The sequence below is a fragment of the Lynx rufus genome, unplaced genomic scaffold (assembly GCF_022079265.1).
Source record: "Lynx rufus isolate CCGP_SWC_20201006 ecotype Redwood Valley unplaced genomic scaffold, mLynRuf1.p SCAF_8, whole genome shotgun sequence".
In the NCBI taxonomy this organism is placed as follows: Eukaryota; Metazoa; Chordata; class Mammalia; order Carnivora; family Felidae; genus Lynx; species Lynx rufus.
In genome coordinates, this window is record NW_025814896.1 from 45,026,327 (window position 1) to 45,052,712 (window position 26,386).

Here is a 26,386-nt window from a genome sequence, read left to right on the forward strand (position 1 = left end):
TCCATGGAGGCATGGGTCCTTAGGGTGCTGCCACCCTTATTCCTATGATAGAAATTAGCAAAGTTTCTGTAAAGGGCCAGAGTATAAATATTTTTGGCTTTGTGGACCATACTGTCTGTCACAACCTCTCACAATCTCTCGCAACCCCTGCCTTGTAGTGCAGACACACCCATCGACAGCATATAAATGAATGACTGGGATTTTGTTTCAATAAAACTTTATCTACAAAAACAGGTGGCAGGATAGATTGGGTCTACAGCCAACTTTACCAACCCCTGCTCTAAAGCTGCAGATATTCAGGAAATAAGGTTGTACTCTCCCTGAACCCCAAGGCTCAAGGAGATTCCCAGCTGCACAAGAGAATAATACTTCGATTCCACCAATGATCAGCGCCCTCCCAGCCATGCTTTGGGCTTTTTTTAATCCCCCTAATGTTTAGGAAATGTCTGTTTCAGTTTTAGGGTGTCCCAGAAACATTGAGTCCCAGAAGTGACTATTACATGTATTCTATTCTATGACTGCCTCCCCATGGGTGCTGGGGGACCAGAGAGAACTCAAAGGTCTTCCCAACTCCCTCCTTAAAAGACACCCAATCCCCATAGCCACCCTCTCAACCCCCACCCCCCACCCAGATAAAGTTTCTTAGGAGCTATTGACTAGATATACAGAAGGAAGCGAAGATAAGGTTAAATAATAATAATAATAACAATAATAATAATAATAATAATAATAATAGTAGTAGTAGTAGTCAGGGAGCAGAGACCATGGTGTCCAAATGCAGAGGAAGAAGTGGCTAAAGAAATAAGACAGGATAGAATCCTTGGAGAAGGACCGTGTACTACAGAAGGGAACCAGAACTCAGCCGGCTGCCCCACTGCATGCTCCAGGGAGCACTATTTGATTTGTAGCCTAGGTAATCAGTGCCCCCTGGAGTTGTGCAGTGCATAGAAGTACATGGCGTACTTGCCTCTGCAGTGTTGGAAGCCAAGATGGTGGCCCGAGATCAGCACTGGGATTTGGGCTGGTTTAAAGCACGCATCTGAAACTGTTGGTGGGAATGCTAACTGGTGCAGCCACTCTGGAAAACAGTGTGGAGGTGCTTCAAAAAATTAAAAATAGATCTACCCTATGACCCAGCAATAGCACTGCTAGGAATTTACGCAAGGGATAGAGCAGTGCTGATGTACAGGGGCACTTGTACCCCAATGTTTATAGCAGTAGTTTCAACAATGGCCAAATTATGGAAAGAGCCTAAATGTCCATCAACTGATGAATGGATAAAGAAGATGTGGTTCATATACACAATAGAATACTACTTGGCAATCAGAAAGAACGAAATCATGCCATTTGCAGCAACGTGGATGGAACTGGCGGGTATTATGCTAAGTGAAATAAGTCAGAGAAAGACAGATATCATGTTTTCACTCATATATGGAACTTGAGAAACTTAACAGAAAACCATGGGGGGGAGGAAAGGGGAAAAAATAGTTACAGAGAGGGAGGGAGGCAAACCATAAAAGACTCTTGAATACAGAGAACAAACTGAGGGTTGATGGGGGGGGTGGAAATGGATGATGGGCATTGAGGAGGACACTTGTTGGGATGAGCACTGGGTGTTGTATGTAAGTGATGAATCACGGGAATCTACCACCAAAACCAAGAGCACACTGTACACATTGTATGTTAGCCAATTTGACAATAAATTATATTAAAATAAATAAATAAAATAAAGCATGCATCCGAAGGCAGTATTAGAACCAGGAGCGAGACTGTCACAAAATGGGGTGAGTCAGGAGTAAACAGGCCTGCAGCTCCAGTGTTGGCTGTAGTGACGCTCGAGCACACCTTCCTGCTCCCTAATGGGGCAGCCGTTTTAATCTCCAGCAATTGTCACCATACCTGGCCTTGCCATATCATCCTGTTTTCCAAGAGAAGCTAGAAATTCTGGTCTTAATGTGAAAAACAACCAAAACTGCTTTTTCACTCTTAGAAACAAATTTAATTTTCTATCACGAACACACCCACGAGCCAAATTAGTCAGTGAACTCCCAGTTCACCACCTGTGGTTTAGTCATGTTACCTGTGTTTAGAATCTGGGTGTCATCAACCATGATGCCCAAATAAGACACGGGCTAGAGAACACTTAACATGCGCTATAAAACAATCACCAAACTGAAAATGCTTCTGTAGACCAAGGGGGCTCATAGCCTCATGGAGAAGGTTCTGTCAAAGGGAAAGTAGGATTCTTTTGAAGCCAGTTATCAAAGGAAGTCATCTAGGGTATGCTCTTTGATAGTCCCTTTTGCTGTCAGTAGAGCATTCTGGGTTGAATCTTGCAGGACATGTTCGTTATGAAGGTCATTCTAGTCATGGACATTAGGTGTGCAGGAAATCATATGTCCAGGTTCTGACCTTCCAGATATTTCCTAAGCTTGAATTTCTTTTCCCTCTGCTAGATCTTCCTGGTTCGTAAATCTACCAAAATGCAGAAGAAAGTCCTCTCACTTCGCCTGCCCTGTGAATTTGGAGCCCCACTCAAGGAATTTGCCATAAAGGAAAGCACATACAGTGAGTAGTCACCTGATGGCTAAGTCCTGCTTGATGGGAGGGCCTCAGGTCTCCCCAACAAGTGGAAGTGGAAGGAGATTACCCTTTGAGACAGACAGACATGAGTCTGCATCCTGGTGCTGTTACTTACTCACTCGATGACTGGGCAGGTAGCCTACCTTAGGAGCCTTGGTTTTCTTATCAGTATATTGGGGTGATCATAACATCAGAGAGCTATTAACAGTTTAATTAAACAACCTATGTACAAATTATGCAGCCTACTGGTTGGCATATGGCAGGTTGTCTTTCTTGCCCCCCTTCCAGTTAAGTAGAGCATGGATTTGATTCCTAGGTTTGCTGATGATTAACCTGTAGGACAGGCTGCAGCGATTCGGCCTTTTTATGGGTTCTCATGCTACAGCACGTGTCTGCACATCTTGTGAATAATCCTTGAGTGGATGTGTTCCCTCCAGACGATCACTGTTCAGTCGTCTATGAAATGCAGCTAATCAGAGGCAGAATCCAGCCCTCTGAAAAAATCAACTGGCAGAAGTTTTGAAGGGAGAGTGGTGTTCAATAGAATTGGTTTTCTTTTTGCTATTCTGCAATCATTGAAAATGTGAAGTCTTGGGAAGACACGTTTCACTTTATTTATTTATTTATTTATTTATTTATTTAATCCTGAGAAAGAGAGAAAGCACAAGTCGGGAGGGGGTGGGTAGTGGCAGAGAGACAGAGGGAGAAAGAGAATTCCAAGCAGGCTTCACACTGTCGGCACAGAGCCTGACACAGGGCTTGAACCCATAAACTGTGAGATCATGACCTGAGCTGAAGTCAGACACTTAACCAACTGAGCCACCCAGGTGCCCCTGGACACATGTTAAATATAAAAGGGAACACACAATGCTGATGTATTGCCAACTTCCAAGGAAGGATCCATAGTGAATCTGTGCTCCAAAGGGGAAGGTTTCATTGAAATCACAGGTTAGCAAGTTGAGGAGTGAAGGCCAGGAGAAATAAGTTTGGAAGCCTGTTGACTCTCTCAATAGTTAGACTGAAAATGGTTTGGGGGTGACAGGGTGGTGGTGCCTGGGTGGCTCAGTTGGTTAAGTCTCCTGACTTTGGCTCAGGTCATGATCTCACGGCTCATGGGTTCAAGCCCTGCTTCGGGCTCTGTGCTGTCAGCTCAGGCTCTGAAGCCTGCATCAGATTCTGTGTGTGTGTCTCTCTCTCTGTCCCTCTCCCACTCATTTTCTGTCTCTCTCTCAAAAATAAATAAACGTTAAGACTGAGACTAGGATTTTTGCTTGCTTCTTGATTTACACCTAAGCAAGCCTCAGTCTCTGCATTTGAAAAACCAAAGGTACTGAGGTCATTTTAAGGGCAAATAAGGGATTATACTCAACCTGGAGTTCATAGTCTCACTGAGCCAAATGGCCTTAATGGAAGTCTAGAGGACACATTTCTAGCAGAAGTGAAACCTGTCAGCCTCTTTGTGGTCAACCTCAGGTTCTTCTGTAAACCTGGGCCTGGTAATGTCTTTCCTCCAGGCTTCACAAGGGCACTGATGCCACGAAAGACTTCCACAGTCAGTGACCTGTGCATAGTTCATACCAGTTTATTTGCATTAGGAGGTAATCACAAGATAGATTTCAAGCCCTCCATTTTAAAGACGATTAAATATTAAGTAAAGAAATGCCATGCTGAGGTGGCTTTTGCAAGTCAGCTTGCCAACAAGTGATAGATCTGTTTTTTTTTAATTAAAAAAATCTTTTTTAATGTTTATTAATTTTTTTTTGAGAGAGAGACAAAGCGTGAGCAGGGGAGGGGCAGAAAGAGAGGGAGACACAGAATCTGAAGCAGGCTCCAGGCTCTAAACTGTCAGCACAGAGCCTGACGCGGGGCTCAAACCCACAAACCGGGAGATCATGACCTGAGCCAAAGTCGGACACTTAACCAACTGAGCCACCCAGGGGCCCTTTAATTTTTTTTTAAGTTTATTTATTTTGAGAGAGAGAGAGTGTGTGTGTGTGCAAGCGAGATAGGGGCAGAGAGAGAGAGAATTCCAAGTAGGCTCTGCACTGTCAGCACACATCCCAATACAGGGCTCAAACTCATGATCCGTGAAATCATGACCTGAGCAGAAACCAAGGGTCAAATGCTTAACCAACTGAGCCACTCAGGCGTCCCAGATCTAACTGGTTTTTAAATCCCTTCTAATATCCAAAGTGAAGCATGATAAGTTAGCCTGGAAGCCCCTTCTTTGTTCCCCTACAGTAAGTACAGTTAATGTTTATACTTTCCCGCTTTCTGGGTGTTCATCTTAGATTCCTCCTGGCTGAAGATTTTTCTTCTCTATTGTGTCAAGACTCGGATCAATTCCCTACTCCTATCTGGGGGACTTAAAGTGGTTGAAAGAGCTGGTCTGAGCAAAGCATTAACCTGACTATAACTAATTACCACAGGTCTTGGTCTCACCATGATGGCCCCTTCCTGGCCAGGGCCTTGCTTCTCTATGAACGGAGGTAGATTGAGAAAGGAAGGACTTGCTCTGAAAACATAGATATTTTGTCATAACATCTGGACAATATGGTTTAATAATAAATACCAGCTCATATTTGTATAGACTGCTTTCACATGAATTACTCCATTTTTTAAATTTCCCTTTCCACTCCTACTCTTTGGGGAGACAGGGAAAGTACTATTATTGTCCACTGTACAGAGGAGAAAACCAAGGCTCAGAGAAGTTAACCCACCCCAAATCGGTTTCTTCCTACTTAACTTGCTAAATTGTGGTGCACATGTGTGTATTTTTTTGTTTCTGTCTATGTCATGGTATGTGTGTAGAGGCATAGGTATATTTTGGGGGTGCTGTAGAAATACTAAACAATCAAAATAATACAACATAAGCAAATAGCAAGCAACATAAATGAGGACATGAAGTGTGGCAATTGGGAGAAAAACTCATCTGATTGAGGAAATGAGGAAATCTTCACAAAGCTGAGGATGTTTGGAATATTTCTGAAAGACTGTCTGAATGGCATTTCAGCCAGCCTGGCATGAGGAGTGGTTGGCAAATACACAAGTATTTGAAGTTATCCACTCACTTCCCTGCCATTTGGAAGATGTGCAATATGGTACACCATCTTGCCAGAACATCTTCCCTAGGAGGCTTGTGCCCTTGGTGGTGACAGTGGTAGTGGGTGGGGGCATTCTAAGTAAGTGAGTTTTTGAAACTTTCACATTGAATTTAAAAACTAATTTGCTGGAACCTTCTGTTTTCCTCCAGGCTGCCTTGTGTCTTAACCAGAGGTGGCCTGTTTTGGCAAAGAGGAGTGTGTCCCAGGAGGGCCAACCTAGGAAGGTCAAGGGTGGTGGGGGCTTGGGTGTTTACCAAGCTCTGTTGTGTGCCAATGGCCTCTCCCTCCAGCCTCCCTGGCCCCTGCCCACTGACCAACTTTGTGTTTGAATTTAAAAAAGAAAAAAAGATAGTTGTACACTTTGAGCCTGCGCCGGTCTGTTTACCAAGCACTGGAGCACGTGCTCCCAGTGAGTCAGGGGCTGAACTTCTAGGCCGTGGACTCTACTGGCCTGTTTCTGGCTGACACACATCCTCCTCACAGCTGGATCTGATAAGCCACACGGTAGTTGGTTTGAGAGCTCAGAGATGGTCCTATGCACGCAGCAGATAACACCAGAGGGCCTTTCCTTTCCCAGAACAGTGCTCCAGGACACTCAGCTGGTTTCCAAACTCTCTCTTTTCCAGCCTTTTCCCTGGAAGGCTCAGGAATCAGTTTTGCAGATTTATTCCGGCTCATTGCTTTCTACTGCATCAGCAGGTAAGGCCTCCTTTCCTCTTAGGAGTTCAAGTGCCTGCTTGGTGTGTGCAATATAAACAGCCCTGGGGTTTCTAGATTAAAGCAGGGTGGAGGGGTCTGGGAGGCTTGCCGCTGACTAGATGTCCCTGGAAGGATTAGTTACTGATCAAAATAACTACGCCAGTCCCTCCAAATTAATATGTCTGTGTCTTTAAACTGTCCCTATGGTTCGTTTCACCTCGACCCAGCAAGCAGGGGAAACAAACACACATACACATACATGTACATACATGCAAACATGCACACACAGAAAGGGACCCACGGTGCAAACCTGGTCCCTGATAATGTGTGGTGCCTGGGTGGTTCAGTCAGTTAAACATCTTTGGCTCAGGTCATGAGCTCACAGTTCATGAGTTCCAGTCCTGCATCGGGTGAGCACGAGCCCTGCATCAGGTGAGCCCTGCTTCTCTCTGTCTTTCTCTCCCTCCCCCCGCCCTGACTCTGCCCCTCATGGGATTCTCTCTGTCTGTCTCCACTCGTGCCCTCTTCTCTCTCTCTCTCTGAAAAAAATAAAAATAAATAAATGTCCCTGATACTGTTTCTGAAAACCCTCAAGGGATGTAGTTCATTCTAGAAATACGGGCTCCTTAAACCAGCCCATAAACCTTGCATCACTGTCCTACAGGCCCATTTGGTGCTCATGTCCTTTTCATAACTAAAGCAACTGTGTTAGACTACAAGTAATTAAGCCCAAAATCACCATGTTAATAAGTGTGGGGGGTGTGTGAGTTGTTGAAGTCTTTCTCTCTTTTTTCTTCCTAGCCATAATAGTTTTTCAAACTGACTATTCTTTTCTTTTTAACGGTTATTTATTTAATTTTGAGAGAAGGTATATGCATGCACACATGAATGGGGGAGGGGCAGAGAGAGGGGGAGAGAGAGAATCCTAAGCAGGCTCTTTGCTGTCAGCATGGACACTTACGAACTGTGAGATCATGACCTGAGCTGAAATCAAGAGTCTGACACTTAACTGACTGAGCCAACCAGGTGTCCTCAAATTGAGTATTCTTTTGGTGATTAAGAATCCATACTCTTCATCTGCAGAGATTGACACTGCCCCCATGTAGGCAGTGGAGCTCAGTTGGCCTCTATGCCTTCTGTGTATGTCTGTTGCAGCCAATAGAGCACAGACAGGCATGCATGACTAGGTTGTTTCTAAAGATCATGTCTTACAGCCATCACACTTTGAGACTGAGAGGCTTATTTGGGGTTCATTTCCTTTATGTTAATTTAAGGGTAAAGTTATTTCTCATGTGAGACATTTATTGTACGTGTTGGACTAGACCCTCCCGGGGGAAGGCACTGAGCTATTGACCCCTAGAAGTCACCAGGTTGGCAACACCACATAATTAATGGCCTGAGGTGGGGAAGCACTTTCAGGGGTTTATTACCAGGAGGAAGAAACCAGGGGATTTCATCTAGAATTGGACACAGCTCTATGAGGGGACACCACCAACAGCCCTTGGCCTGTGCAAGGATGGAGATCTGCTGCCCAAAGAAAAGGATGGTGCAGATGTCCCCACCTTCCCCAGGGACCCACACCTGAACTGGTTTGAGGCCATCTAGTTCCCGAAAGTGAATTTCAACACTAACATGTTAGTCAGAGGTGAAGTTGGCCAATGCTTACTCTTCATAGTTAGCTTGTTGATTTTCCTGTCATGAAAGATCATTACACCTATAAAACAGTATTTGGCATCAGCACACAAAAGATACCATCTGTCTTCTCAGTGTTCATAATAGGCTGGAGTACCTGCTGTCCAGGGCCATTTGATGGTTGAAGGAGATAAAGCACATGAAAACCTTCTTTAATCTACAAAGCATGATACCGATATAAGGTGCTTATGGAAAAATCCCAACATTGACATTTTATGATCAGGGTGACCTGAGATTCATTTCTCTATTTTTTTCCCTCAAAATGCAAAGGTTCTTGGTGTTTCTGTTTCTCTTTTAATGTTCTATGTTACTCGGTTTACCCAAGTCAATGTTCTTAGTAATCAGTAATTGATTTGAGCCAGTCTTAACCAAATGTTTTTGAAATGTGTAGAGAAAGTGGTTGGATTGTCAGCCCTGGTATTCACCCGGAATGCATCTGCACAGGTGCACTAGACTAGAGAATTCATGAATCAATCAGCATGTGGTTTGCCACATCAGAGGGACACACTGAAGACTAGAGCTGCGGATATAAATGAGAGCAAACCTTGGTCACCAATGTCTAGTAGCTCCCTGTCAGTTTGTCATAATCAGTGTCGTGGAGAGCACTTCCTTGTAAACTTTCATGCACACTGGAATCACCTGGAATCTTGTTAGAATGCAGACTCTGATTTGGGGGGTCTGGGGCAGCACCTGATGGTCTGTGTTTCCAACTGTCTCTAGGTGGTGAGACCAATGCTGCTGGTCCTACAACTGCATTTTGAGTAGCAAAGAGCTAGAGGAAATAATAATGATTAATTATTACTTATTAAGTACGATTATAATTTCAGGGGCTTTCTATATCTGTGCTAGGGACCATATATACATTATTTCTAATCCTCATGGCAACCCTGAAATTAGGATCATGAAGACACCATGGCTCAGAGAGTGAGATACTTGTCTACAATCAGTCATTCAATAAATATGTAGCAAATATTGGATTTGAACCCAGGCCTGCCTCGATGCCAGAGCCCATATTTTGCCACTGTATGGCACAGCTCCACAGACTTTGGGATCCAGTGCACCCGGGTTGCTTAATTCCACATTAGCTCTGTGAGTGGGTGCAGGGACCTCCCCCTCTGTGCTCTCCTGTGCTCCTGATCCATGGAATGGGGGATATCAGAGCTTCTTCCAATGGCCTGTGTGGGTCCCACATGCGTTACAGTGCTTGGTGCACTGGAGGTGCTCAATAAAGTTAGTCTCCTGCCGTTTAGAAATACAACATATAGAGCAAAGGTCAAAAGTAGATTACGTGTGTACTAAAACTCTTGGGTGAAACATTTATACCTAAGATGGCTTTATTTTCTCTGTTATACAAGTTTTAGAATTAGGGTTCCTTTCCTTAATGAGAGGGAAGTGACCCTGTGGGGAGGGGGGATGGTAGTGAGATGCTATGTTATACCCTTAGCTGGTGCAGTGGAAGAGGGCTCTAATTTTCCAGGAGATCAAAGTCTAAGACTACCCATTAGGCAATGACAGGTGTGGCTTCCTGTCATAGATGCCATTAAGAAAAACCAAAACCAGCCATGTGATGTTTAGGCTCCAGGTACTGGATTGGGTAAGGTGAAATGCTTAAGGTAAACATAGGTTGGTTTCGTCATATGTGTCTTTCTCTAAATTGTCTCAAGAAAGAAGATTTTAATAAGTTTGTATAGCTGTAGAAACATATATTTATATGCTGCTTTGACATTACAAAGTTCTGCTTCCCATTAATCTTCATTTAAGATTATAATCTGAGTCATCACCTCTCCGGGGTCAGGTAGCAGCTATAACAAACACTGCCATCCCCTGAGGCTCCGCCTGCTTCATCCACGACAGATGCAAGTGAACAAGTAGAAGAAGGTACTCACAACATTTGGAGGCAGACGGTAGGGTCCTTGGAAGCAGGGGGTGACCCATCCTTGACACCTCGGGAAAGAGCAGCCTCCTGACTGCCAATTACTAGTATTTATGTGAGCAGTATATTACAGCCCATGCCAAGAATCACATTCTATTCATATTTTGCTCTTTTCATTGACCTTACTAATTTGTTATTCATTGTCAACAGCTTCAGGGGTTTCCAAAATTCTCAAGTCATCCAGATTTAATCTGATTCAGTTAGAATGTTGCCTAATCTTACGGTAAACAACTTGTTGTTTGGGATAGTTATTCTCTTCAATGGAGATTTTCACAACATCTTGAGTAGACAAAATACAGGCAGAAGCTCCAGGTTTTGTCCCTCACTTACTCCACCCTAGGCATCATGGCCTCCTTGCTATTCTTCATGCATGCCAGACCCTCTCCCAGGGCCTGGAAAGTTCTTTCAGCTCCTTCCTGTTGGGCCTGTTAGTCTGTGATGTTGAATGCGTGGTCTACACACGGTGCCGTGCTGCTTGAGGGCAGGGTTGTTCCATGAAGTCCTTTAGATTTGCTTCCCTACTCAACGCTTGGTGCGGGGCAGCAGCAGCAACATCACCTGGGAGCATGGCGGAAATGCCGAACTTCTGGCCTCACCCAGACCTCCTGAATCAGAGTGTGCAGTCAAACGAGACTCCGAGGGATTCACGTGTGCACGTTACAGATAGGGAAGCACTACCTTAAAACACAAGAGGAAGTTTTGTCTTCAGCACAGAAAGCAGGTTGCATGGACTCTAGCTAGAAGATGTCAAAGTAAAACCAACCAACGGTGGTTGAAAACCTGCCCTGTGTAAGGACTTGGAATAATAAATCATGGTTTAGGATGACACATTCCTGCCCAATGAATTGGGGCCCAGTATTCAGAACATGTAACAAGTTAGTGTATAATGTTTTACATGTATGTATGTAAGATCCACCAGTGTAGCGATTCTGATATTAACACTAGATACATTTCAGCCACCCAGGAAGGAAATTTGGTCCTCGCTACAGATTCTGAAACCAGGCAGCCTTATCTCTCAGCCTGTCCTGACTGTGTTACTACAGGAAAGAATAGTCATCTTGCAGTCCTGTCACCAGTAAAGACAAGTTCTGGTTAGGTATGAGGTATGATGTAGCGTCTACTTAGGACGTTTCAGTCTAAGCCAAAACATCTCTAGGATGGAAATGCTAGAGATAGAAAGCAGACATGTAATTACAAATACTCTCTTTTTGAAAAACCAGGGACGTTTTGCCGTTCACCTTGAAGTTGCCTTATGCCATTTCAACAGCCAAGACGGAGGCTCAACTTGAAGAACTAGCCCAACTGGGACTAAGTAAGTGGGTCCCCCTGCCCAGGTCTCTCTTGGAATGAATCTATGGAACACAGTCAGTGTTAGGCTGGCTGATGATACATTGTTGAAAAATAATCCCTATCTCCATGGCAAAACTTGGCCCTGAATCACACCTGCTGAGATTCTTTTTTCTAAGTCAGACATTTTACTGACTCTCAGAGGGGAGCGCTCAGTTTATCTGGGTAACCCCCACACCTCCCCAGCAGCTCCCATCAATGAGTTTCAGCTACCCTAAGTGTCCCGGTCCTAATGGAACATAAACTTCTCAAATGGGTCATGTCTTTCCTTTCTGTGGCATCTTGCTGGGGAAAGGCTGTGCTTGACAGAAAAGGAAATAGCACAGTACACCTCACGTGCATGAGTTTTGTTCCGGAGAAACACACGGGCATTGACGGCCCGTCTGTGCTTTGAGGAATTTGACCGTGCAGACATCTAGACTAACATCTGTCTCACTTCCTCTCTTGTTCAATTTTGGTCCTGGTGTTCTGGGCCATGTCCCTTATCCTGCCATGCATCCTTGCCCTGGCCAGCTGGACACTTGCTTCCCCCTCCTGCCCCTTTGCCAATGCCCCTGAACACAATACCGTGCTTCTGGACAGTGGTTGATGATGGATCAGGATGTACAGTTCACCCAGTTTCACTTCCTCGTCCCATTGCCATGAGGAATTTGTGTGGGTTTAACTTTTGCCAAAAAAAAAAAAGTTTCCCCCCTAGATTGGAAGGGGAAATTCTCTTAAGATTTTAGGGCTTCAGTCTTCCAAAAGATTGACAACCAGGCCATAATATTTGAATGGAAATTTGAGATTCCGAAATGCAACTCCTGGGACTCCTGGAGCCTATGAGAAGCCTGGAGGGAGATTCAGATTCCCTTCTCAAACTTAGATTCTTTTGAAAGAATTGCTACATGTGTCTGAGGCCTGTCTGATGTGTCCCTTCTGAAAAGTTACGCCATCTCTTGCAATGGTATTTCACACACCTTTTGGAGAGGGTTTAAAACTTTTCCCGAATTTCAGTTAATATAACCAGCTAGACTGTAAGCCTCTTGAAGACCTGTACCAGGTGTCAGTTTTCGCTGGTGACCTCCACCCACTTAACTCCTGGTGCTGTGGTCAGTGTGCAGAGTATACTTTGTGGCAGGCCTGAAGGACTGAAGTATCCTGGTCAGCTTTCTGCACAGACAAATTTAAGAACACCTTGTTCCATGGCCACTGACCATAGAAGCAAATGATGTCCAATTAATATATACTCAATTCGTAACGGCCAATGTATACGTTATTCATTTTGGGAAGAGACAGCACTTTGTAAAACTCTGTGCCTCATTTATTTGTTTTTCCAACAAATGTTTCTGGAGGATCTGCTATGTGGCAGTCCAGGCTCCACACTGAGGGGTCAAAGGTTAATAATGTCCATAGCTGCCCTCCCCCACTACCCAGGTTTATAGTCCATGTGGAAGCTAAGTGTACTATGCCTTATAAAGTCTACCAGTGGTGTCAGTAGAAGCCTAAGAAGGACCCAAAGGTGGTGGAAACCATTCCACCAAGACCCAAACTGGGCAATAGAAGTGCATATAAGGTGAGCCAATGAGTAATTTAAAAATTTCTAGTAGCTCTGTTAAAGACAATGAAAAAGACACAGGTGAAAATTAATTTTTATAATTTATTTTAGTTAATGTAATATATATGAAATGTCACTTCAACATAGAATCAATATACTTTACAAGTATTAATGAGATATTTTACATTCCTTTTTTTCATACTAAATGTTTGAATCTAGCCTGTGTTATCCTTATCTCTTTTGGAGCATTAAATTTTCATCAGAAACACACAATCTGTATTTAGAGCTGATTAAATTTATAGTTGAGAAACTGCATTCACATACCCAAGTTCCAAAACGATTGAACAGTTTTCCAGTGATTGAATTGCATGTCTGTTTTTAAACTTAAATGGACTGACGTGATTTAAAATTGAAGCCCTCTGTTGCGTTGGCTCATTAGCCACAGGTGACCATTGTCTCTTGTGTTGGACGACACAGAACAAAGAGGAGAGGAAGAGCAGGTGACTGGGCCACAATATCAAGTATGTTTATAACAGAGAGGGCAGGGCAAGGGCTCCCAACGTCAGCCTCCTCGCTGTCTGCCATGATCACCCATTCTGGGCCCATAGGGGAAAAAAAATACATTTTAGGCAAACACCACAAGGCAGAGCTATAGACAGAGAATAAACCTGTTCCAAATGGAAATTAGCAGCAGGTAACATTTATCACCACCACTGCCTCCCTGGATTCGTGCGGAAAACTGAGCCCCATGTGTAGGTGACATGGGCTATACAGACAGCTGCAGTAAGCCATGTGCACTGTGCCAAAGAGTGTTGGGTGTGTAAGCCACGGTGAGAAGGGCTAGGATTTGCAGAGTACGGGCAGCTAACCGCTAAGATAAACGGTTGAACTTGCACTTAGCATTTGCATCGGCCTGCTGTCCTTTTTTTTTCTGCTGATGGGTTCCATGAGTGTATTTTTCCTCTGTTTGGGGTTTTAATGCTGAACGTGTAAAACCCTAAGCAGATTGTGTAACATCCCCCAGGCCCAGCTGCTGGTCCTGCCCATTAAAGGGGAACTGCCAGGTCCTCCACGGAGGGCACCTCCAGGAGAAGTAGATTGGGAAGGGTGGCTTGCTTTGCGAGGAGACTCAGTTTTTGTTAAGCGTGTCCGGGAGCTCCGTGGTCCTTTCCAGGCTTACACTGTAACAATTCCAATTCTTTCTTTCCTTACCTGTGCAAAGGCTGGGCTGGCTTTGTATGTTGGCCAAGCCATTTCTCAAGGGCTTTGAAGGTGAAAAGCCCCTTGAGCCTTCCTGTGAGCCCACAGCTGGGCCTGGCAGCATTTCCACCCTTTCCAGTAAAGGGAATGCAGTCCAAGCAAAAAAGAAAAAGAAAAAAAACACTCAAGTGTGGCACCTCCCCCTTGAAAGACGTGTGTTGTCATGCAAGTGTGCTTTTTTTAATTTGTGAAGGAATGGCCCAAGAGTACTGTATTTACATTCTTGTGTTCACTGATAATGACTTTCAGATTTTTGGAGCTCTCCAGCTGACAACAAACCCCCAAACCCTCCACCTCCCCATAGGCCTCTCTCCTCAGACGGTGTTTGTCCTGCCTCTCGTCAGCTCTGCCTTATAAATGGAGTGCATTCTATAAAAACCAGGACGCCTTCGGAGCTGGAGTGCAGCCAGACCAACGGAGCCCTGTGTTTTATTAATCCTCTTTTCTTGAAAGTGCACAGCCAGGACCTCAGTGGAGGCCTGAAACGGCCCTGCACAAGGACTCCCAACGCGAATGGCACCGAGAGGCCTCGGTCCCCCCCACCCAGGCCCCCGCCACCCGCTATTAATAGTCTCCACACAAGCCCTCAGCTGTCCAGGACTGAAACCCAGGCGAGCATGCCAGAAACAGTCAACCATAACAAACATGGGAACGTAGCTCTGCTTGGAACGAAACCAACCCCCATCCCTCCACCCCGGCTGAAGAAGCAGGCTTCTTTTCTCGAGGCAGAAGGCAGCGCAAAGACCTTGACCGGCGGCCGGCCTCGTCCCGGCCAAGAGCGGGAGCCGGAGGAGCCGGGGCCGGGCACAGCTGGCGGGCCAGGTGGGGCCCCGCCTGCGGAGCCTCCGGAGGATTGCACAAGGGCCGCCGGCCCTGAATCACGGCCCCCGTGGCATGGAGGCAGACAGAGGCTGAGCGACATGAGCATTTCCACTTCCTCCTCCGACTCGCTGGAGTTCGACCGCAGCATGCCCCTGTTTGGCTACGAGGCGGACACCAACAGCAGCCTGGAGGACTGCGAAGAGGAGAGCGACCAGGAGACCATGGCCCCCCCTGTCAAGTCCAAAAAGAAGAGGAACAGCTCCTTCGTGCTGCCCAAGCTCGTCAAGTCCCAGCTGCGCAAGATGAGCGGGGTGTTCAGCTCCTTCATGACCCCCGAGAAGCGCATGGTCAGGAGGATCGCCGAGCTGTCCCGGGACAAGTGCACCTATTTCGGCTGCCTGGTGCAGGACTACGTGAGCTTTCTGCAGGAGAACAAGGAGTGCCACGTGTCCAGCACGGACATGCTGCAGACCATCCGGCAGTTCATGACCCAGGTGAAGAACTATCTGTCTCAGAGCTCAGAGCTGGACCCCCCCATCGAGTCGCTGATCCCCGAAGACCAAATCGGTAAGTCCCCACTTTGCCTTTTTTTTTCTTTTTAAACATAAAACTACTGTAACCTCACAGGACACTGTGTCCGATGGCAGTGATCTTGGATGAAGTTTTCTCTGGAGTTCAAAACAACACACTCCACCCCCTCCACCCATTTGAATGGGACCTGAGCTTCTCAAAGCAGACCTCACCTTATACCTGACTCCTGCTACCTGCCTGCTACCTGCCGGGCTAGTTTTCAAGGAGCCCCTGATGGGAACCTCAGAGCGGTTCTGCTCAGGGGTAGAATTTGCCTTCCGAGGGTCCAATTGCCCACCTGGTCTTGTGCTGTGTGTGCTGAGTGTTTCCTGAAAGGGCATCCTGCAGGCAGTGCATGCCTGGAAAGGTATGTGTGCTGTCTTCTGACAGAGTGTTTTCTTCTGCTTTGTTTGGGAAGTACACTTTTCATTGAGGTACAGTGTATGTTCAGAAGAGTGCAGACATCACGGGTGTGCAGCTGGAGGAGTGTCCGCAGTGAACACACCTTGTGACAAGTGAGAGCTCAGTAAGCACGACAGAACCCACAACCAGAAGCCCCCCTGGGACCACCACCCTGTCACCCTTCTCCCAAAAGGGTAACCGCCTTGCTGGCTTCTTTCTGATGCCAGCGAATTCCTTAAGTGGCACGGTTTGGGAGTAACTTGAAAAAAAAAAAAAAAAGACAAGTTTGTGTACCTTTCAAATAAGTAACATATTTGGAGGTCACATGAAAGGTGTTTTCTCCAAAGTCAAGGGGAAATATTTTCTTTATAACCTCATCGAAGGGCTGAATTGTTAATAGTTACTTTGGCCAAGAAAAATTTGAATTTGGCAAGGCATCTTTTTTCCAGGGTAAGAGTGTTGCAAGGATTTTTTTTTCTTTATTAATTTCAGAAGATTCTTTCTAAAGGGCTAATTTCAGTGTGGCTCGTTCACTGGGCAGCCACAGCCGAAAGAGCTACCAAATTATTTCCAGGCAGTTCATAAAGCTAAACCCAGATTTCTTCTTTCTGATTGGGTCTGTTTGTTGAAAGTAGTAAACAGTATGTGGTAGAGAGTGGACTCTCTCTCTGTCTCTGTCTCTGTCTCTGTCTCTGTCTCTTTCTCCTTTAAGTGAGTTTCAGCAGCTCTTTGATTTTCTCACAAAGGAATCAAAGCCTTGTTTGTTTTCTCGGGGTTTGAGCCTGGTTGATGGGGCGGGGTTAGAGCTGGGTGTTGCTGAGGAGAGAGTCTGGAAGGAATGTGCCCTTGTGGTGTGCTTGGAACTGAAAAAGGTTTCTAGGGGAAGGCAGAATAGGCACCCAGGCCATCCTGTCCCATCCCACCAGAGCCCACCTCTCAGGGGACCAGTTCAGATGCAATATTAACAGGGACTCTGAACCTTCATGAGAAGCTTCCTCTGGGGGTGTCCGGTGGGGGGAGCCAGGCAGGCGCTGATGTCAGCCCTGAGTTATGTGGCCCCAGCGCCAACCAGCCCACAGAGACAAGGCTCCCCAGGGAACAAGGGTCATCCCTTCCTTCCCTTCCTCTCTTTCCTTCCCGCTGAGATTGTAAGCACCAACCAAAGTACTGGTCCCCAGTGGCTTCTTTTGAAGTGAAGTTCGGATATGATATTTGCTCCCAGAGCACAAGCGTTCATTTTCTCCAAAAACAAACATACACTTTGCTGCTCTGGACAGATGCAGCGTTTAATTTAAAATCTAAAGTCATGACAAGAAGGGATGTTGACATCTATGGAGGCTCTAATAGGAGCCAGGATTCTGTCCAAGTGATGTAAGCGTGTCCTGACCTCGCCCTGGTGAAACAGGCACCAGCATCCCCTGTGGAGTGGAGAATGCAGGACTTTGCCAGGTGGAGCCCTTTGTCCCAGGGGCCACACCAGCTAGTAACCAGCAGGTGCAGCATTTGGAAGAGTAGGCTAGCCCTTTGTTGAGGCAGCTCAGACTAAAATTTTGTATGGAGGTGTGGGTGTGGCCAACTAAGCATTGCCCCACTTTTTTTTTTTTTAATTTTTTTTTTCAACGTTTATTTATTTTTGCGACAGAGAGAGACAGAGCATGAATGGGCGAGGGGCAGAGAGAGAGGGAGACACAGAATCGGAAACAGGCTCCAGGCTCTGAGCCATCAGCCCAGAGCCCGACGCGGGGCTCGAACTCACAGACCGCAAGATCGTGACCTGGCTGAAGTCGGACGCTTAACCGACTGCGCCACCCAGGCGCCCCGCCCCACTTTTTTATTGGCTTGTTTGTTTTGGTTTTTTAAACTTTTGCAGTAAAGCAGGAACTTCATCACATGTTGCTTCCCCAATGAAAGCATCATTCAGTTTTGAAAGTACAATAAATGTGTTGTTGGGCTTTTAAGATTAAGAGAAAGGTAAACCAGAGCAGAGGTTAACCTGAGAAACTCAACACTAGTTCAAATGCAGAGAAAGAGGTGACCCTAAGGATCAGAAAACTGATCCCTTTAAATATGTAAGTTACTAGTTTAGGACTCTGACAAAAAAATGGACTTATCTAATTGTCTGTTTTACATAGTCATAAATGAAGTGCTCATTGGTTTACTATAGACTTGTTAATATAATCACTCCTTTGAGCCTTGTAACCAAATCAAGGTTCGTACATTTATGTAGATATTGTTCATGTTTTGCAAATTCAAGAGCAGAGGCCATGATGTAAAAAGTGACTTGTAGTGACTGCTGGTAAGTAGGGTAGCTTGGATTCAACCCAGATCTTTCCTCCATTGTTTGCTTATTCCCACCATATCTCACTTACTGGAGGAAAGTAATTCACTTTTAATGTATTCACTCCAAATGGATTCACTTTGAATGCCATCTCTGGAATACCAAGCCTCAAGATGGTTCCGAACAGGTGTCTACTAACACTCCTAAGGCTTTTCAAGAATGCCAGTCTGGTCCTGTCCTCCTTTCCCACAACTTCTGAAGATGATAGCTCTGAACTAGGAGGTGAGAATTTACATTTAAAACCTGCATTTACAGAATGACCATCCCAGAATCAAGGAAGCTGGAGGAGGCATTTCACTGGCTTAACCCATGTAGAATTAGAGCTGTCGTTCATATGTGAAAAATGACCATACGAATGCATGCATGTATACACGTAGTATATGGAGATGTTGCTAATCTCTCTTCTTCAGAGAGTGGTTCTTCAGTTGCCTAGAGAAAAGCCAAGGAAGACACTAAGTAGCTCTCACCCAGTGCCACTTTATCCATATATTCTTGTCCCAACCCTTTAAGTCGGCACTTTCTAGATAAGGATAAAATGATAAATAAGTCAGTCTCAAAACACACACACACACACACACACACACACACACACACAACCTGCCACTCTAAATGCTTGTGTCCTATTATGGAAAAGTTGCATCCTGTTTAGACTACTCTTTAAAGTACTCTCACCCAAAAGCCCTGACTTTTAGAGGTTCTTTGATAAATATTGTTTGATTGACATCAGCTTCGCTCTCCTGGTTGGAGAACGAAGCCAATGAGGGGAAGACGTGGTGGGCTCCCAGGGAAGTCAGGTCTCTGTTCATTCCAGGGCCACATATGGTTTCCCTTCTGGATAGCTCTCCACTCACCCTCACTCCCCCACCCCCACAAAGCGGTACATGAAAGGACAAACAGATGCTTTAACAAAAAGTGCACATAGTTTCAGGTCTTACTAGAAAGCCCTGGGATCAGTAACTTCATTGACAGTGAGATATACTCATTACTGGTGTGTCAAGTGTAGATAGGGTATGACATTACTCATTACTCCAACATGTGTTCCTCATTGGTGAGCTCCCACATGGTACCACTCTTGCTTCAGTCGTTTTCAACCAATGGGAGAGATTAGTTCAGAATTTCTGATCGTGAAATCTCCACTCTGCAGAACTTGGTGCATTTTTGTGGTTAGCATTTTGATTTTATTCAAGTAAAAGAAATTTTATATCTGATTTGACGTTAATCTTGGGAAAGCCCTCTGTTTTCAAGTTTTGTGTCAAGAAAAACAAAGTGTGTCCAACTCCAAAAATCTCAGTAATCCCAAATTTGTTATTTCATTCAAACAACCCACCACCAACTGTCAACAACAAAAACACCCCAGATGTTTGTATTCCTAAGTCAATAACAAAAAAAAAAAAAAAAAAAACCAGGACAATAACGGTTATGCTTTATTTAATTGCTATATAGTAAAACATGTATTTTCTCTAAAGAGCATTTTAATTGTTTGAAGAAAAAGTATCTTTAAATTCAATTTATATTCATGTGATTTTTTTTAAATAGAGAAACAATACTGAAAAGTGAGCATAGCAGAATAAGAAAGGGGGTTTGAAGTAACTCTCTAGGAGTTAAACAATTACAACTACTTTGCTTCATGAATCTGTCTCAAGCTTCTTTTTTTTAAATTTTTTTTTCAACGTTTTTTATTTATTTTTGGGACAGAGAGAGACAGAGCATGAACGGGGGAGGGGCAGAGAGAGAGGGAGACACAGAATCGGAAACAGGCTCCAGGCTCCAAGCCATCAGCCCAGAGCCTGATGCGGGGCTCGAACTCACGGACCGCGAGATCGTGACCTGGCTGAAGTCGGACGCTTAACCGACTGCGCCACCCAGGCGCCCCTCAAGCTTCAATATCTAGTGTGATTTGTTTTTTAATTTTTATTTTGTTTAATTATTTATTTTGAGAGAGACAGAGATAGTGAATGGGGAGGGGCAGAGAGAGAGAGAGAGAGAGAGAGAGAGAGAGAGAGAGAGAGAATCCCAAGCAGGCTCCACACTGTCAGTGCAGAGCCTGATGTGAGACTTGAACTCATGAACCATGAGGTTATGACCTGAGCTGAAACCAAGAGTTGGATGCTGAACCAACTGAGCCACCCAGGTGCCTCTTGTTTTTTTAATTTTTAATTCACAGTTTGGTTCAAGCCCTTGAGTTATTATCTGCTCTTTTTAATTTTTTAATTTTAATTCTTATGCTTTTATTTTAGAGAGGGAAAGCACAAGTGAGGGAGAGGGGCAAAGGAAGAGAGAGAGAATCCTAAGCAGGCTCCCCCTTATTATGGAGCCAGATGTGATGCTCAATCCCACGACCCTGGGATCATGACCTGAGTCAAAATCAAGAACCAGATGCTCAACTGATGGAGCCACCCAGGTGCCCCTCTTTTTCAGTTGAAGAGCCACCAGAGTGGCATATTGATGCCAAGTTGATTAGAACCTCAAGTCTGACTTCTGATCTAGAACATGTGACCATATCTCCTGCATGGAGTGAATGTCCTTACACAGTTAGCAAAGGGTAGAGAGAAAGGAGAAAGATTGACCTCTTGCAACATGTAAAAAGAATGTCTGTATTAGTTTTGAAAATTAGTTTAAATGTAAGACCCCAGCAGGAAGTACCTCTTTTTTTCCATGGGGCATATTTTGTTGTACATTTTTACCTTAGGGCATCGAAAATTGGGTTAATTATATCAACTAAGAGAAGGGTCACAACTCTGGAGTTAAGGATCTGTGTCAGGAGTCTCCAACTCCATAATACTCTGTGCAGGGGTACTGATAGCTCAGTAATTCCCACCGTTAGCAACATGGGAACTGAGATGGCATCACAAAATAAGGTTCATGGAGATGTCTGTGCTGGAGTGTTTTCTGACTATGTCTTGAGAATCTTCCAGAGAGAGATCAGTACTTCCCAGGCAGGAAACATCACCAGGCAAAAGAATCTTACAGTAATTGAGTGCATGAACAAGGGGACACTTGAGAGGCTACATTGATTGAAATGGAGGCATCAGAATCTTTGAGGCTTGGACATGTCTTCCACTACTCCACTCCCACCAACAGGATGCCCTGGTTGGCTGTCTTACTATGTAGACTGAGCCCTCACCATCCGGGGACCCACCCCCAGGCTGGCCTCGCTTACCCAGTCTGTCTACAGGGAACAGGCCAGTACAGTAGCACGCTCCACCTTACCTCTCAGAGGACGGTGTCCACTTTGGAGACTCTTACTTACCGTCCAAGCCCCAGGGCTTCCTTTTAGAAACCAGAACTCATAGCCTGCCTCCTTTTGTCAAGGCCAAGAGTATGTGTTAAATGCATACTGTGTTTTTAATAGAAGCAAGTGAAAGTCCCCCTAATCCCTCGCCGGTGTGTGGTTCTTGAGGGTTTATGGAGCACTTTTATGCAGAGAATCCCCTTAAATCCCCTTAATGCCTTGGGGTCCCATTTATTAACCTCATTTTTAGAGATGAGGAAACAAAAGCTTAGCAAGGTCAAGCGGGGGTACAAGTGGGAGTGAACCAACTCATCTGGAGAGCTTTTCACACCACCCAGGGTGGCTACACAGCCTTTTGGGGCCATTTTATGAGGAGAGAAGAAGACCACAGTGGTGAAGTCACCCTACCAGGGGGTGCCTGCTCTCCACAAGACTTACCCTAGATCAAGTTCTGCTCTGTAAAATTAAATGCCAGCCCTTCCCCTTCCCTCCATACTCTGTTCTGCAGGAGCAGGACACTAAGCACTGTCCACACCCAAGGGATGAGGTTAGAATTCAGCTCTACCTCCCCAAGGCCAGAGGAGCTGCATCAATTATTTAGAATTTTTTAGTAAGGAAGATTGGGCTCTTCTCCACTGCTTTTGTTTTTGCTGGCCCTTTACTAGAAGGTACCGAAATCAGTCGGACAGATTCTATGCATAAACCATTACCTATATTTTTGCATAATGCCTTTCCTTGAAGCCCATCAAAATGAACAAACACCTGGGGCACCTGGGTGGCTCAGTCGGTTGAGCGTCCAACTTCGGCTCAGGTCATGATCTCGTGGTTCGTGAGTTTGAGCCCCACATCCGTCTCTGTGCTGACAGCTCAGAGCCTGGAGCCTGCTTCGGATTCTGTGTCTCCTCTCTATGCTCCTCCCCTGCTCACACCCTGCTCTCTCTCAAGAATAAATAAAGAAAAAAAATTTTTTTTTAAAAATGAACAAAAACCTAAGGGAATCACCACCCCACAGCTTGCCATCTTTATTTTGGTGCCATCTCTGCTGGGCTGGGGGGACCTTCCTGTAAATGATAAAACATCCTTTATTATTTATTGTTTATGGGCTGAAGCATGCATTGCTCACATATGTAAAGCAAACCCAGATTAGAGAACACCCCTGCAGGGCAACAGGAGACCCCTGCAGGGATGGGGCTGGCTGCCCCACACCTGGGGGATGGCTTCATTGCCAGAGTCACGCTTCCTATATTCTGCAGGGGTAAAGAGAAAAGAAGCATAATTTTCATGTAGCCACCCAAAGGAAGGGTGAATTCAATTCAATTCAGTGAATTCAATTCAATTCAGAAGTCACTTTTGGAGTACCTGCTACCTGTGGGCCTCTAGCTAGGGACTGCAGCTGGCTCACCTGACAACCAACCGTCAGGTCTGGTGTTCACAGGAGAGAGGTCTAGTTTGCTCTATGCCACAGTAGAGGCAACAGAGAACTCCAAGGACCCAGGGTGTGGGGAGGAGGTGGACAGGCAAGGCTGCACGGGAATCCATCCATGTTGGGAAAGGCGAGGAGCCCACCGGCCACAGGGAACAGCATGTGGAGAGGCACAGAGGCACAGAGGGCTGCAATACTGTTGTCTTCAGTGAGAACGTGGAACGAAGAAGGGAGGGCAAAGCAGGGGCGCTCCCACGGAAGCTGCCTGAGTCTTTAAGGTGGTGAAAAGCATTTTAGAAAACTCATCCCAAGCAGGGTAAGAGTCAAACTCTTTAACAATCTCTGGAGCCCAAGTACCAACCAATCAAATCAGACCTGTCCATAAACACCTGTAGGCCAGTGTGACAAGCTTGGATGTCAGAGACCTGGATAGACAGACGCAGAGTAGGGACAGCAGTGTGACACAGGCCTTCACAATTAGTAGACCAGAACCTGTCAGCAATGAACCGAATCCACCCTTCATCCCTCATGATTCCTCATCTGAAATGGGGCTGTAGGGGCTCTCCACCTCTCACTTCCTCTTGCTCCGAAAGACATACCACTGCCCAAGATGTTCAGCTTATCTGTGAGTTTGAGCTGTTAGGTGGGGACACAGTGGGGCTGTGACAAAACACCAGCAAATTCAGGGCAGGAAAACCCAGGGGCTTCAGATCTTCTGCCTTTGTACCTATGGGTGGGAGGGTCTGAGGAAAAGTAAGAAGGCACAAGAGAGAGAAAGATGTACAGGAAACCAGGCAGCTTCTCAATTAATTTATCAAAGCACTTTTGGTTCTCATTTCAAACCAAGTAAACCACAGTTAACACAGAAGAAAACAAACCCAAATGGGCATGAATCGCTAAACCTGGTGTCCCTATTCCAAGGCCACATTCAAAAGGAAAGAGGGAGCCAATGATTCTTGCCCATTTATGAGGTGACAGGTGCATATGAAATGCTCACCGAGTGGGATCTCACTTTATCCTCACAACAATCCCACTGGGAGGCTGTGAGTGATCCCATTTTGCAGATGAGGAAGCTGAGGACCTGAAAGGTCACCTTCTTCTCTCAAGGTCACAAAGTAGAAATGGCTCATTTGGACTTCACATGTAACCCAAGAGACACTTGAACACCAGGTGGTCTGCTTTTTATGAGTAGTTTGTACAGAGGATTAGCCAAGTTCTCTTGTGGCTATGGGGCATCACATCCCAGCTCTGCTAAGACAGGATGGATAAATTTCTCAGCTGAAAGGCAGAAGGCATGTGGTGGTTCAGAGCACATGCTCAGGCTGGACTATTGGGTTTGAAGTCCCAGCTCTGCTGCTGCTGAGCTGTGCATACTTGATCATATGTCTTAACATCTCTGTGCCTCTGTTTCTTCATATGTAACATGAACCAGACATCACTCTGCCTGCCCCACTGACACTCACTTACCTGTTTGATTTCCAACTCCTGGTGCCTGTGACATTTTGCCTGACACTTTCTCATGCCACCAGAGCCCTTGTCCAGGGCAGTTGGAAAGACTGGGAAATTAATGCCCTCTCTGCTGTCCAGGAGCCTGATAGGAACAGGTGTATAAATACCCCAGCTGCCTCCCCTCTGGTGGGACAGCCCTGAGGCTTGCTCTACACCATGCCTTGGACTTCCAGCAGGGTTGAGCTGGTGGAGCTCCAGCTGCCCCCAGTAATAACTGGATTACAATTACTAATAAAGCACATAATGTTGGCTGCCTCCTCTCCCATCTCATTCCCCTTGTCTGCTGCCAGTGCTTCCTGGGCTCACCTCCCAGATGAACCACTCATACTTGAGTCCTTGTCTCAAGGTTGGCTTCTGGGAGAACCCAAGCTAAAACAAATACGGATTCTATACTCATTTAAGCCAAACAGTTGTTTAAATCCATAGGAAGTGCGTAACAGTGCTTGGAACACTCCAGCACCTGGTCAATGTCAGCTCTAATCTTTAATCCAATTAAACAGTCAAAGGAAGATATGTTAGCACATAAAGAAAATATCAAACTCGTCTTGCCGTTCTCGATGGAGGGAGGCCCGTTGTGCCACCTGGCTTGTTGGCAACAGCGACAGGCTTGCATTTCATCCCCACGACTCTGGGAGAGTCATTTGACTTCTAAGCCACCTGTGCATCTGCACGATGAGGGTGTCACTGGCTCCTGATTCTTGGGGCTGGGATGGGGGTTAACATTACAACAGGGACACACATAGAGCCCCCTGGGAGTAAGAACAGCACAGAGGAAACTCGGCACACTTTGGCAATTATGTATATGTAACTTCACAATTTGAGATTTCAAACATTAGCTTCTCTTTCTGTCACTTTCCTTTTAAAGAAATAAATAATCAGGGGGCGCCTGGCTGGCGCAGTCGGTTAAGCGTCCGACTTCAGCCAGGTCACGATCTCGCGGTCCGTGAGTTCGAGCCCCGCGTCGGGCTCTGGGCTGATGGCTCAGAGCCTGGAGCCTGTTTCCGATTCTGTGTCTCCCTCTCTCTCTGCCCCTCCCCCGTTCATGCTCTGTCTCTCTCTGTCCCAAAAATAAATAAACGTTGAAAAAAAAAAAAAAAGAAAGAAATAATCAGAATGCTAGAAACCAAGTAAACCAAGAGGCCATGTGACCTCATCTTCTATCTTTGTCAACTAACTATAGGTTGCAACCTATTTTGTTTAGATTCTGGGTACTGTTAGAATCCCCCGGAGAATGTCAGTTATTATTTTGTTTTGTTTTGGCCATCACTCAGGGTGCTAGTTCTGTCTTGCCTCCCATGGGCAGTGATTTGGATGGCAATTCAGAAGTTCGAGTCAATGGCAGAGAGGTGAACCAATTTGGCCAAAGTTGCTTAGAAAGATAGAGCCGGGCTGGCTGCCAGGCTTCATGTTCCTAGTGTTCTTTCTAAGACATGTGCCTTCTCTGGACTTTACCTTAACCTCCCAGACTCTCACTTCCCCTTAGGCAGCAGTGGGTAAGCAGAAAGTACTCAAACCAAGCTGATGCATGAGCCAGTCTTGTGATGGTTCCCTGTCTGATCTCTGGCCTTCTCTGGAATCTGTGCTGTTGGTCAGAGTGAAGCAACAGAGACAGGGCTTCTGTCTTCCATTCCTAATAGAGGAGTGATCACTTCACAGCACTAGAGGCTAACACATTGAATGCTTCCTATAAATGACTGCATCAGCTCACCCTAAGGCAAGGAGTATCTAAGCCCCTGCCATTCTCTTTACTATTTCCTGCTTGTGCCTGAACTTTGGGAACAATTGAAAGGATCTGTCTATAAATATTTTCCAAAAATTTGCTTCCAGTTTTGATCATTCACCTAACAATTGGTTTTGAATATTCAAAACATTGTAGCTCAAACAGTTCTCTAGTATTGTTGTTTATATGCTCGTTTCTTCGCTTGTGGATACATG

At 45.5% G+C, this 26,386-nt stretch overlaps 1 protein-coding gene across 6 annotated transcripts in view; it reads left to right on the forward strand.

The window, feature by feature from the left end:
* The window catches only part of RIN2 (Ras and Rab interactor 2), a 225,731-nt gene that overhangs the window by 182,671 nt on the left and 16,674 nt on the right, over positions 1-26,386 (forward strand). For all 6 annotated transcript variants that reach the window (XM_047068694.1, XM_047068695.1, XM_047068699.1 and 3 more), the window contains 4 exons: positions 2,457-2,568; positions 6,314-6,386; positions 11,232-11,323; positions 14,405-15,544. In XM_047068694.1, coding sequence (XP_046924650.1) covers positions 2,457-2,568; positions 6,314-6,386; positions 11,232-11,323; positions 14,405-15,544 — 1,417 coding nt within the window. The remainder of the gene's footprint in view (positions 1-2,456; positions 2,569-6,313; positions 6,387-11,231; positions 11,324-14,404; positions 15,545-26,386) is intronic.